General features: G+C 34.1%; 4 protein-coding genes across 4 annotated transcripts; 3 read left to right on the top strand and 1 right to left on the bottom strand.

The window, feature by feature from the left end:
* Positions 1-273: 273 nt before the first annotated feature.
* On the top strand, positions 274-783 carry LOC139888266 (uncharacterized mitochondrial protein AtMg01250-like). The gene has a single exon (XM_071871285.1). It carries the CDS (start codon positions 274-276, stop codon positions 781-783), a length of 510 nt encoding a protein of 169 aa, XP_071727386.1.
* Positions 784-1,380: 597 nt separating this feature from the next.
* On the top strand, positions 1,381-2,184 carry LOC139888265 (uncharacterized). Its single transcript, XM_071871284.1, has one exon. The coding sequence runs from the start codon at positions 1,381-1,383 to the stop codon at positions 2,182-2,184; it is 804 nt and encodes a 267-aa protein (XP_071727385.1).
* A 637-nt stretch (positions 2,185-2,821) lies between these two features.
* On the top strand, positions 2,822-4,432 carry LOC139891392 (uncharacterized). The gene is made up of 5 exons (XM_071874353.1): positions 2,822-3,114; positions 3,426-3,532; positions 3,623-3,770; positions 3,857-4,051; positions 4,146-4,432. Exons 1-5 carry the CDS (start codon positions 2,881-2,883, stop codon positions 4,377-4,379), a joined length of 918 nt encoding a protein of 305 aa, XP_071730454.1. The 5' UTR covers positions 2,822-2,880; the 3' UTR covers positions 4,380-4,432.
* Positions 4,433-4,518: 86 nt separating this feature from the next.
* LOC139891391 (uncharacterized) lies at positions 4,519-8,294 on the bottom strand. The gene is made up of 4 exons (XM_071874352.1): positions 7,125-8,294; positions 5,993-6,234; positions 5,696-5,899; positions 4,519-4,878 (listed from the first exon to the last, which is right to left on the bottom strand). The coding sequence occupies exons 1-4, from the start codon at positions 8,257-8,259 to the stop codon at positions 4,738-4,740; spliced, it is 1,722 nt and encodes a 573-aa protein (XP_071730453.1). The 5' UTR covers positions 8,260-8,294; the 3' UTR covers positions 4,519-4,737.
* Between the last annotated feature and the right edge of the window lie 5,845 nt (positions 8,295-14,139).

The raw sequence follows: 14,139 nt of genomic DNA, 5'->3' as shown, positions 1-14,139 counted from the left end.
ATAAAAATATAACTATTTCGTACACTACCCTGCACACATCAAATCCTCACCAAAATACTCTCCAATCGCCTTGCAAAGGTCATTCATAAAGTCATAGGAATTGAATAAACCGCTTTCCTCAAAGGTCGTAACATCCTAGATAGTGTCTTAATTGCAAACGAAATAATTGATGAATTAAAACGTAAAAAACAAAAAGGCCTAATCTTTAAAGTCGACTTTGAAAAGGCATTCGATTGCATTGAATGGGACTTTCTATTTAAAACCATGCAATTCATGGGCTTTGGTTTAAAATGGATTGGTTTCATTCGGGCATGCCTTTCCTCATTGTCTATTTCTGTTTTAATTAATGGCTCTCCCACCAAAGAATTTTCCCCTGAAAGGGGAATCCGACAAGGCGATCCCATATCGCCGTTTCTATTCATCATTGTTGCCGAAGGTCTTAACATACTTGTCAAAAGAGCATTAGCCAATGGTCATTTGCAACGGTTAAAAATCGGACACGACAACCTCACTATTACACATCTCCAATACGCAGACGATACAATCTTTTTCGGTGAGTGGAATAAACGAAACGCAAAATATATCTCCAAACTCCTTAAATGTTTTGAAAATATTTCGGGACTCAAAGTCAATTTCCGCAAAAGCAAGCTTTACGGTATTGGTACATCTTTGACCGAAACCGAGCAAATGGCTCAGTACATTAATTGCTCTGCGGGATCTACCCCTTTTACTTACCTCGGTCTTCCTATTAGAGTCCCCACTTCACACACTTCTTCTTGGTAGCCAATCGTTGAAAAATTCGATAAAAGACTATCGGATTGGGCTGCAAAATCTATTTCCTTCGGGGGTCGTCTTACGATCATCAAATCTATTCTAAGTAGTATCCCATTATACTACTTCTCCTTATTCCATGCACCATCCGCTATCCTTAAGGTTCTCGAATCTAAAAGACGGAAATTCTTCTGGGGTGGGTCTTCAAATGATAATAAAATTAATTGGATTAAATGGGACCAAATAATTTTACCATACGAATGCGGGGGTTTAAACGTGGGGTCCCTTTTTGCTAAAAACATATCATTACTTTGTAAGTGGTAGTGGCGTTTTAAAAATGAAAGTAATGCATTATGGGTAAAAATAATCAAAAGCATTTATGGGCCGGGGGGGGGGGGGGGGGGGTTGGATACTAACATTTTATGCAGGAACATTTCAGGCCGCACCATTTGGAAAGAGATTATTAAAGCCGGAAAAGTTGCTGACAACGTAGGCACATCCTTCACATCCTCAATTTCAAAGCGCATCGGGAATGGCACTTCAATAAGTTTTTGGCATGATATATGGATCGGAACTGAGAGCTTAAAATCATTATTTCATAGATTATTCATGTTAGAATCCCATAAAGAAGCAACTGTTGTCGATAGAATATTGCACGTTAACTCCACTTCGATAGGAAACTGGGATTGGTCCAGGCCTCCTAGCGGTCGCGCAATGGATGAACTCACGGAAATCAATAATCTTATAACTTCCGTAAATATTTCAGACTGCCCTGATTCATGGAAATTTTCCCTCGACACATCCGGCATCTTCACTACATCAACAATGTCAAATCTGATCAATACGCTTAAATATGGCACAAACTCTAGAAATCTATCACTACCTCGCAACAAATACGTCCCACAAAAGGTCTTCATTTTCTCATGGAGGGTCGTCCAACAAAAAATCCCTGTTAGAAGTGAACTTGATAAAAAAGGAATTGACCTTCATACAATCTTATGTCCCTTATGCGAGCATCATATCGAAACCACTGAACATGCGTTGGTAAATTGTCAAAAAGTATCTTCAATTTGGACACAAATACTCGATTGGTGGAATCAAAATAGCATAAATATCTCTAACATCAATGAAGCCATCATCACTGATCAAGGCTTCACACATAATTCTATTGGATTGTCCTTGTGGCAAGCTACTAAATGGATTGCGTGCTACATTATATGGAAACATAGAAACCTAATGATCTTTTCCGGAAAAATATGGAACCCCACAGCGATAATCTCCGAAATACAAACCCAAAGTTTTAGTTGGATATCAAATCGTTCGCGAAAAAAAGTACCAATCGAGTGGCATCAATGGCTCCTCAACCCGTCATTCTACGTAGCATCTCCTTCAAATCGCATTGGTGTTGGATAATATGACTTAATTTAAATCGGGTAGTGTTCATTATTCTATTTAGCCTATGTGGGGTAGATTAAATGGTTTGGTTGTGTGTCAACTTTGTCGCCGCTTGATCGGCACGGTTGCGCCCTCTTTTCCCGCTTGAGTATTCAAGATCGTTCCCTCATAGTGTTACCTAGTCTACGTCACTTCCGATTTTACAGCTTAGATTTTTATCTCCTATCTTTTTCCGACTGTTTCGATTGTTTATAGCACTGTATAGAAGCATATAGGGACTTGTATTGTTATAATCCGGGTAATAATAATAATAATAAAACTTTTTGCTTTTCAAAAAAAATAAAATTACGTATATTTTTTATTTACTATTAAACACCGAAAGGTTAAAATGGTGAACATTTACTCTCTTTTTTTTTTTCCTTAAAAGAAAAAAGAAAAAAATAACTTTAAAAAGTACTAGTACGGATACAGCATTAAAAAACATGGGCCGGGCCACCGGACCCTCCATCCATGATCCACGATATCTAATCATTCCAAAAGTCAACAAATACGACCGTTACAGAATTAACTTTACTTTTTTGGCCCATTTCAAAATTAAAGCCGTTGCCCCCAAAATTTCAACTTAATTATCTCATCTCACTCTCCCACCATTTTACCACTCATTACTTTCACTTCTTCAAAAAATTCACATACGCACACAAATAATTTCATTCAATGGCGCTTCGATCTCTAGATAATACCTTACCTTTATCCCCTGAACGCCCTAAAAAGGCCATTAAAGTTTCGAACTTGATTGCTAAATCAAAACCTAAACAGCCAACTGATTTGATTGTTAATGATGAAAACAAAGCCCCTTTGGATCCTGCTGTTGCTCCTGCTGTTGATTCCGTTGAATATATCGCCTCTGAAAACCTCAAAGCAATTTCTGATCCTGATGTCAAGTTTCAGGTAATTATATGTTGTTAAGTTTGGGGTACACGTGTGTATGATTTATTTAAAGTTTGGATTTTTATCAAGAACCCTAATTGGGATTTTAGGGATTTAGTCATTTTTTTATTTCTTCGTTACCCTTTTCTGATCTTGATGTTAAGTTCGAGATATACATGTGTCTACAGTATACTGTTTCTTGAAAATATCAGATCTTTATCAAGAACCCTAATTAGACGTTTTGGGAATTATAGTTTTGTACAATTTCTTCGTTAACCACTTTTAAATTTATTTTATATTGATTCAGACTTTTATGAATTTTGATAACTCAGAACCTTATGGAAGGACTTGAGTCTAAAGATTGGCTGAAGATTTGCGATTCACTGAATGACGTTAGACGATTTGCGTTGCACCACTCCACTCTGTTGATCCCAATCTTGTATGTAAAAGCTTATAGTTTCCTGTATTTTGATGATGCTAAAAAAGTAAAAATTGTGGGGTTTACTGATATTATGTTTTATGAAAACAGAGATAAGGTTGTTACGATTTTAGTGAAATCAATGAAGAATCCAAGAAGTGCTTTATGCAAGACTTCAATCATGGCTGCTTCTGATCTTTTTAAATCTTATGGTGATAAGTTGCTTGACTTAATCACCTCTGATGCTGTTGACCAAATGGTACAATTTATTAGTTTTTTAACAAATTATTTTTTCGCATAAACGATCTGTAATTACGATCTAAGAATTTACTTGTGATTGAACAGATGCTCCAACTACTGCTGAAAGCTTCTCAAGATAAAAAGTTTGTGTGTGAAGAAGCAGAGAGAACATTAAATACAATGGTGGTATTTACAACTCCTATCCCTCTGCTTAACAAGCTCAAATTGTATGTCAGCCATTCGAATATGAGAGTTAGGGCCAAAGCAGCTGTTTCAATCTCTCAATGTGTCTCAAAAATGGTATTAAAAAATTAACCTTTTCTCGATTATCTCTGATTATCTCTTGTATATCGAAGATGACATCATCAAATTAAACTTGTTGGTTTGTTTTTAGGAGGTGGGAGATATGAGAGATTATGGGCTTGTTTCTTTGGTGCAAATGTCAGCTGAATTGTTGAAAGATAGACTCCCAGAAGCAAGAGAAGCAGCTCGAGGTATCGTGTTGCTGATTTACAAGACAGTTATGGAGGATAAGGACAATGAAGAAGATAAATGGCAACACTTTTGCCAATTGAATTTGTCAGCCATTGATGCATTGACCATGGTCAAACTTGTTGCATCTCAGTAAAAGTTGTTTTATGCCATTAATGTTTAGTTAAAGGCCATCATATGAAGATGGCTCAAGTTTGTTTATGTAAAAGAGCAGTTTGCTCTTTTAGGATAACTACTTTGAATATGTTTCAATAAGAATGAAATGTTTGTCAATGATTTTCAACTTATTATTCTACATAATTGAAGCTTTTGTTATTGAAAACCAAAAAAAAAAAAATTGAACTAATGACTAACTATTCAATTAATAAGCAGTACAACAGGGGGAAAAACACTGCGGAGACAAACAATACAAATGCTAGTTTTAAGAACATCCTTCTATCATTAGAACAAAAACATTACAGATCAACAGAATTTTAAAATAATAAAAATGTGTATCAGAGTCTCTCGCTTTGTTCAATCAGTGTGCGCAAGGCTGACTCGACGTCTGTAAGTGGTTGACCAACGTAGAGCTGGAGTTGACCTTTCTTCACCACAACTACATTCATTTTCTGTGATTTAACAGCCTCTTCAAGCTCCTGAGAACATTTACCAATGTAACTAATACATGAGTAAAGTGTTCATGTGGTTTACACCGATTTACATAAACCATATCTTAACTTTTTTGCATCCAAGAAGTTTACTTCTTCCTCTTAAATGGCCGTCCGTACTAAATTGACTAAAATACCCTTTTCACGATCTTTCTATATTTTTAATTTCAAAGTCTTTTTAAATGATGTAATAGTAAATATAATAATTACCCCACCAACTTCCTGAAGTGTGCTTAACTCCCAATCCTAAATCCCTCATTTCCACATCATTCATTAGCCCACCACCATCTAAGGTGGCTAAACGAACACCACCATTTAAGTTATGTTAAAAATTTGAGGGGTATGTTCTTGTAAAAATGAATGTAGTTAATGGGTCAAAATGGGCTCAGGTCAAACGGGAGAAATATTAATGTGTTTTATATATGATCACAAAAACTATCTGATTTTCAAGATAAATTTAGTTTGGTGTATGTTCACATTAGAAATAGAAATACACACTGGGTATCGACCATTTGACCCGTTCTCTTTTTATCTGGTTCTATTACCCAACACCCATTTTGACCCCTTAGAACTGAGCATAACCCAAATTAACCCATTCAAAAGTAAATGGGCTAACGATCAAAACTATGGGCTTACTATGATCCCAAGAATGAAGAATCGAGTCAAGTTTTGTAAAGGGGGATATTACTTCTACATCTGTTACCAAATGTTTGAGCACGGTTGCATCCCCAAATTCACAACACTAGATGATCATTAAACATACTTAAATCGGTATATGGCATAAAGAATGAATTTTTTTACTCACATTTGTTGGTATTGGTATGATATTTGTGTAGAAGTCGCCTAGATCTTCAAAAAAAGATTCCAGAAGGTAACAGAAATTTGTAGCATCACTACGATCTTCAAAAGCAACAGTGTGAGATAACCCGCTCTTACTTTGAGATGTACTCCTTAAAGTGAACAGTCCTTCCGATTCTTCCCTTTCGCCACCTCTTTGCATGAGAACAGCCTAATAAATTAATGATGTCATGTTACTGGCTCAAGCGATTATTGGAATAAATGTTTATGATATATGAAAGCTAACTACTCAAAATTTACGTACTAGAACATAGGGGAGTCTAGTCCACCAAAATTCAGTGAGGGAACTACATTTATTTGTAGATTTTCTGTTTCCGACTTTTTTCCCCTTCAAATTGCTATTCCTGTTAGAATCATCCTGTTCGGTGGATATTGAAGGACTTTCTTTACCAAATCCTCGAGGTTTTCTTGTCTCCATATTGTTTGATTTTCCTGACTTCATAGTTTTACTTGCTTGCTTCTCATGTTTTGGTTCGTATGAGGTACCTGTGTATTAAATAAATCATAATTTAGGTGAATCACAGTAATTCCATACTTCACCAGTTCCTACACATTCTACAAGTCTCGAGTCCTGAAATGGATTGAAGTAAATATCCATCTGTACTGCATTGACAAAGTTATATTACTTTTCTTTTCTATTATGCTGGGTTATCTCATGAACTGATTGAACACTATAAAACATATATATAGAGGTGGCAATTCCAACCCGCTTATGGGTATAAGAGGTTCTGGACTAAATTACATTTCAAACAGGTCAAATGGGTAAACATGGAAAAGATAGTTTAAATTTTTTCAAGTCGAAAGTTGCCAAAGATGGATTTCAAATGTATATAACCTCATAAGTTGTTCCATAAAGTTTATTAGAATATACTGCAATACTATGGTTTGTATAATGCTAATATTTAGCACCCGTTTATTTATTTTATATAATTCAACAAAGGAAGGACAAAAAGTATATTGTGGTTGGCCCAAATCACAATAAACTTCGATTCAAAAAGTGTATTTTGGCATAGCCACCTTATTAACCCTGTACCCTGTTTGCCTATGGCAACCACCAATCCCACCCCGAAAGGTACGTGTGACTTTAAAGTACCTTCCCCTGGATACCAAGAATGTAAACGAAAGGGTTCGAACTTGCACCTGTCTTTGATTCAAGCCAAACACATGTGGGCCCAGGGATCATAAGCATCGGGTACCATTGAGCTACTCATTTTAAAGTGTTAACCCAACCCTATACGCCCATTTTGCCACCTCAACAAAATTCCTTGTATATGCCTTAGTAAGACCAATCTCATATTTCAAACTAATTACAAAAACAATGCACAAAACACTGTACTACCAAAATAGTAACTACATAAACTGTCTTTTGAACATACCAGCTATCAATTCAGTCTTAGTTACTCTGGATTCTTGCTCTTTATTATCATCCTTCGTAACACTAATGTCCAATCCATTATTATCATCATTACTCGATGTCTCTCCATCAATTCTTTTATTCATTTGCAATTTCTCATCCTCAAAGGTAACACCATTTATCAATGTCCCGTTAGCAACATTACTCTCTGTTGCCCCACTAAATCCCTTCGGCTTGTCCCCTGAATCAATCGAAGGACTTTTATGCTTAAACCTCTTATTAAACATCAATGAACCAAATGTATCGGTTGCAGCCGATACACCAATATCACCATCGTTACTAACATCACCTTCTTTTTTCGGAAACTTATTCGGCAACTTCTCATACTCACCTTCTAAACTTTTCCTCAACTTCATTAACCTACCATCAACCTCTTTTTCCTTCAAATTCTTATCAATTAAATCAAAATCAACTTCATCTTCATCACCATCTTCGACTAACCCCTTCCTCTTCGCGTCAACCTTCTCTTGCTTTCTAGCTTCCCTTGCCATTTCTCGAATTTCGTCTATCTTATTATCCATTTCAGACTCATCAATCAACACCATTCCACCTCCATTCCCACTCATTGGCGAATTCAATCCCGATTTCGATTTCGATTCACTGTTAGCCCTAACCATAGTTTTCTCATAACTATCACTATCCAAGTTTTCATCTTTATCATCTAAATCATTCGATCCGAATATCAACACGGCACAAATCGTCTGAAATACAAAAGCCCCAACTAAATACAACCCAATTTTAGCAAACGATTGATTCGAAAATGTACTCGCAATGCCATCTAAAAATCCAGTTGATTCAGATACCGAAAACTGGTCAACTTCAGCTATTTGCTGTTGTTTCGATGCTTCGTCTATCGAGATTGTTTGAATTTCGGCGGGAAATTGGGGATAAAGAGTTGTGTCTGGATAGGGTTTATTTTCTAGGGTTTTGAGGATTTTTTTACGGAGATGACTAGTTCTTCTTACACGTGATGGAAATGATGATGGAAGTGAAGATGAGGTGATACGTGTTTTTCCGGTGGGTTGCGATGCCGGCGGGAAGGGGGAGGTGGTGGTTGTAGCGGCGGTGATGGTAGCTGCACCGACGGCACCCGCCATTGGGTTTTTGAATTATGGTTTTTGCACGAATAGAGGGTACTTGTGATTTGTGTCTTGTGCTGTATAAAAGAGAAGTATTATTTATTAGACAAAATTGCGTCGTTGGTCCTTTATGTTTGTACAAAGCAACACGGATGACCTTTATCTATTTTTTTGACCTCAATGACCTTCATCTTTGCAAATTTGACATGGATGACCTCGTGTCTAACTTCCATTAGTTTCCTGCCGTTAAGTTGTGTCACATGCTCAACACATGAGAGTAAATCCGTCCAAACACATAAAATGTTAGCATATGAGAGATGGGAAATATACCGCAAAGGCTTCCCTCATTTTCCATCGATAAAGAGTTTGCGAATGTCGAGTCTTTAATCCCCACCATTTCTTATTACTTGAGTGGCTATACTGTTAAGAGCATAATTCTGTTGTTAACTTGAATTTGACCATGTTGACTATTTCGTCTAAAACCTAAAAACTGATTTTTAAATAATTTTATTGAATTGAATTAAATGTTTCATATTTTTTCCTCACCTAAAAGAAGCTGGTAACTTAAAAAGAGTGCCTGTTTATAATATTTTCATTTACATAATATTATACTTTCTAACTTCACATGTGTAATTTTGGAATCTGTAGGGATTGCCAAAGCCCTTGATTGCAAAAAATGGTTATGAATTGGATTCAAATCAAGAGGTATTTTCATTCAAACTTACTCTTACCTCCCAGAGTACAAAATCAATAATAATAATAATAATAATAATAATAATAATAATAATAATAATAATAATAATAATAATAATAATAATAATAATAATAATAATAATAATAATAATAATAATAAATTGTTTGTGCTACATTCTTCAATATTGAGACATAATAGTTTAATAAGAGGACGTGTTATTTTATTATAATAGTTATTTAGAAATTTTGGGTTTAGAAGAGCATATATTATTTGTTAAATACTATTGAGATGTACACTGTAAAACTGTTTATTATGGAGTATGATGTAGCCTCATTTGTTAAGGAGCAATGAAATCAGAAATCCATACTAATTAACTTATTTATCTACCAGGGACCAGAAGTTGAAAGCATATGCTTTGTAATTCTTAAGTTGACACGTATGCACTCATCATCTTTAACTTGTTTGAATTTGAATTTGAATTTAATCTGTAACTTGTTTGATGCAACAGTAACTTTATGTGTTTAGTTTGTCGATTTTATGTGTTTGGACGGATTTGCCCTCATGTGCTGAGCATGTGACACAACTTAACGGTAGGAAATTAACGGGAGTTAGGCACGAGGTCATCCGTTTCGAAATTGCAAAGATGAAGGTCATCAAGGTCAAAAAAATAGATAAAGGTCATTCTGTAAAAATTAATAATATGATGAGATCGTCTACAAAAACTATATTTTCTTTATTTATTTATTAATATTTAATATTTTTTATTGAAAGAAAGTGTATCAGGTTGGATATATCTTAAACATAATGAAAGTGTACAGTTGGATATATCTTAACATAATATACTTGAGAAGCTCAAGTTTAATGACTTATTAGAAGCTGTACACTTTCATGTTTCATGGTATGCTATTATTGTTTACTGTATAAATTTGTTTTAGTATGTAATCTTCTGATGAGGTATTGGATTTGATAAGACTACTGACTACTTTATCATGGAGAATGTGGACATGATCAGTTGACGTCTATGGGCATGGATTATTAGACTAACAAGGCAAGTTCTATTGCAAATTTTGCTTATTGGCTTGAAAATCTTGAATTATGATGTTGGTAATTGGCAGGGGTGATAAAATGGGCGGGGCAGGTAAAGGATCAGAATTCAAAAGAACTTTGGGGTTTAGATGGGTCAATCTCACTTGGGCTGGCTTGAACCAAATTACTTTTTGGCCATAAACGTTTAGTTCCTTCCTTTTTCTTTTATCCTTTTTTATATATCAGTTGTAGTATTTTTTTAAACTAATTTTTTTATGCTTGCAGGCTAACGGATATTACTTAAAGCTACTTAGTTTTAAAAAAGTCATCTTATTTTATATGTGATAAAAGTATGTAATAAAAACACAAACTAATTGTATTTGCTATCCAAGCGTTTTACCTAATAAATAGTGATTGCTAACTTACTGAACTGTTATTTTCATCTTACGAGTTTAAGGAGTTTGACAAGCAAGATCACAATTCAAGAACAAACATTTGATAGGATAATTGTCGTCTACAGGTATTACCTCTTTTTAATCATACTTGCATCATGAGGTGGTCTGACTTCAATTGAAAGATTTAATTCTTTTGTAGTTTGTTTTCATGAGTCTTTAATAAAACTGGATGTTTAGTAGTTTGCAAAAGTCTACTAATTTAGCAGACTTATGAGCTTGGTTCTCCTTTGAAATCGAACGTTTGTTGGTTATATTGGTGACACTGTAAGTGTTTTTCACTTGGTTTTTTTTTTCCGTTCGATCTCACTATGTTAACGAATGCGAGTTTTCTAGGCTTGTAATATGTAAAACATGTAATTCTCACGCAACGAAGTTATGTATGTAATTGTGCAGTGAGGTACATGGATCGGATGTAACAAAATGCACAAAACAACGTAACCTGCTTGCCTCGCTGTTAAATGGATCGGACGTCCCCTGTATATGCGCGCCACGTAATCAGTGACAATGGCTGGTTTTTTTTTGGGGGTGTATAATTAGAAGGCAGCATCCAAAAAGCATTTGCATATTTTTTGTAACACTGCAACTATTCCAGCCTACTTTTTGTAATCCTTAACTTGTAATCGTAAACATGTTGCCAATGTAAATTATCGCAGCTTAGTTAGTATTGCGTTGATATTTATAAGTTTGCTTTACGCATTCTTCTTTAGCTTCTACATTTTTCATTTACATTAAGATAACCTTCTAACATTTTATATTTTCACAACAAAAAAAAACTTTGTAATGAATATCGCACACAATTTTAAGCAGCGAAGCGCGCATGCCTACGCTCTTGTTTTATACATTGCAGATTTATATTGTACACATATATATTGCATAAAAGTTGTGAATTTATCAAAACTATGAGTAATTGACCAAAAGATAATGTATATGTGAATTCATCAAGTGACATGGTCAAGGTTGCAAAATTCGCTATTCGGGGATTAATGGGTCGGGACTTTGGAAAGATTAATCGGTAATTCGGGAATTAATCGGAGATTAATCGGATTGTACTGTATACATTTAAATATTAACTTTTAATAATTATATGTGTAACTATAGACTAAAATTATAAATATAAAGATACTTTTTAACATAACTAGTGGTAAGACCCGTGCGTTGCACGATTTGTTTCACGTCACAATAATCTGATTCTCGTGTTTTGAATTATTAAAGTTTGGAGATGTAAACGCTTGATCCATTCTGATTGTGGCTCGCTGAACCATGAACTTGAGTCGGTCTAGCTCGAAGCTGGGAACCATAGTACTCTGTACGATTTTGCTCAAAGTTTATTATAATAAGAACAACATATACTGTAGATAGCAGGTTTATGTAGAAATGTCTATCATATGTCTAAGATTTAGCAATTCAACATCCTGAAAAAAAAAAAAAAAAAAAAAAAATACCTCATATTAAACTTTGCGTATATCTCAATACAATTGTGTTAAATTTTATAACACGAAGATAAATAGAAATTGAGATCATCAAAAGTTGATATACTGTAAATTCATTTCAGTTGTTGGCATATTTCACCTTCAAAGTTTTTTTGGACATCCACACAAAATATATTCTAATGTTTGGTCATCTTCATACGATAATTAATCATGTAATAATAAATGATTATTTCAAAAAAAAAGTCTGCAGCAAATTATAGCATCTTCTTCATGTTTTGAGAATCAAGTACGAACGGAGAACACATCCAAAAAGACATGAATACTTCTATTATGGCTGCAAGTTAAAAATAAAGGGGTTGTTTATTGATTTCTAAATTGATTAATTAATTTATACAATTAGAAAAGAAACGATGTTAAAAACTCTCTGATGCAATACAACGGGCTTTACTAAATAGAGGTTATAATACTCAATATTGTTAAGTTTACTAATAGTTTTCAATTTAGTAACTAACGGTTATTAGGTGTAATTTGTGAAGCAATATGCAAATGATCTCCCTGACACTATTGATGCTCTTTCAATGGTTGTTCAGTAAGTCCTCCAATGACTGAGAAAAGTGCATATGAAATTGGCCTTGCAAGATAATGTTTACAAAATAAATTAATGTAAATGTACATGTAACATGTACATGTATATTTCCATGTAGTACATGTATATCTTCACGTAGATAGTTGAAAGTCAATAATTAAGAGGGATCATTTGTAGTATTAAAAAAAATACAAAATCACATGTAAAATACTTTAGAATATAACATATATAGATATAGAAATATTTAATATGACATCAGAGATTTAATATTTATTTTATATACCATTTTGGCTTAAATTTTGGTGCATTAAAAGAGTTTGTGTATCTATAATACAATATGGACACCTCTCTGCCCAAACTCTTTCTATTTTATCATCCATTCGTCTCAGAGATAAAAATAATGAAAACTAAGTTGATGTGACATTTGGTTCGCAAGATCAAAATCTAGGATTGTTGCGCTTGATTTTTAGAGTTATGGGTTGCCACTTGCCAACATTTAGTACACATCCAATGACATCTACATAATATCCAACTCAAGTTTATATTTGATCAAAAAAATAGAATCTAAAATATATGAAGATAATCATAGTTTATATTTGATCAAATGAATTAGAATCTACAATACGTCAATACATAAAGACATCAAAGAATATGAGATGATACCAATAAAATTGTTTGGCCTTGTAGGTTCTAGATTTTCAAATTTGATATATTTGAATGGGTATCGAATCCATCAACAGCATCACTTGCATCATTTCTCAAATACATCGAGCTTTAGAGCTAAATAAAGTGTTTGTTATCATTCATAATGGAGTATGCATCTTTGTTGTTTAGGAGAGGACCATAAAGGTACCAATGAAGTAAACACATCCCTTCTTGCAATTCATGAAACAATTGGCTATATTACTTTTTGTAGTACTATGAATAGCATTGCCCTGTATCAATTGATAAAAACTACATTATATATAAAACACGTACATACAAACTGCATTACATATACAAATCATATACATATCCATATATAAATATGTTTAAAATAATATAAAAGGTAATTATACACCAGCTCATCAGAGACAATAAATGTAACATCCCGCATTTTTTCGTTAAATTATTTTAACGCCCGTCTTTTTTTTTTAATAATACCTTTCGTTATTTAAATTCGTAGTTTCCGTTGACTAACGTTCATAATAATTCCGTCATTTAATTATAACACCTCTCGTTAACTTGCGTTTTAAAAATATTCGATCGGTTAAATCCCGCACCCGCTTCTAAACTCGAGGGACTAAAATTGACACGGGGCAAACTAGTTGACTAGGTCAACTAGTCCACCCCAATCACCACCATTCAATCACCTCCATCTCTCTCTCTTTCTCTCTAGCAAGAACACACACACAAACACCCAATTCAATCATTCATCATCTAAATTCGATCTAGGAGGCTTACAACAAAACAAATTACATATTTGGAATCCTCTCTTCATCCTCTACAATTTGATACCAACTTCATCTCGTTTGGGTAACATTTCTAAAACTCTAGATTTCTCTAAATTCGTGTTTTTGATTTGAAATGGTGTTAGTTAGTGTCTATGGCTCGTGTCTAGCATGAATATATGATTTACTTGCTCGATTTGTTGTTTTGAGTAACTAGTTTGAACATTTGAAATGGGTTTGCTTAATCTTGCATTTTGGAAGATTAAATGTTGTTTGA

The sequence above is a fragment of the Rutidosis leptorrhynchoides genome, chromosome 2 (assembly GCF_046630445.1).
Source record: "Rutidosis leptorrhynchoides isolate AG116_Rl617_1_P2 chromosome 2, CSIRO_AGI_Rlap_v1, whole genome shotgun sequence".
In the NCBI taxonomy this organism is placed as follows: Eukaryota; Viridiplantae; Streptophyta; class Magnoliopsida; order Asterales; family Asteraceae; genus Rutidosis; species Rutidosis leptorrhynchoides.
The sequence above is the reverse complement of the archived record's forward strand: the minus strand, read 5'-3'. Positions and strand labels throughout refer to the sequence as shown.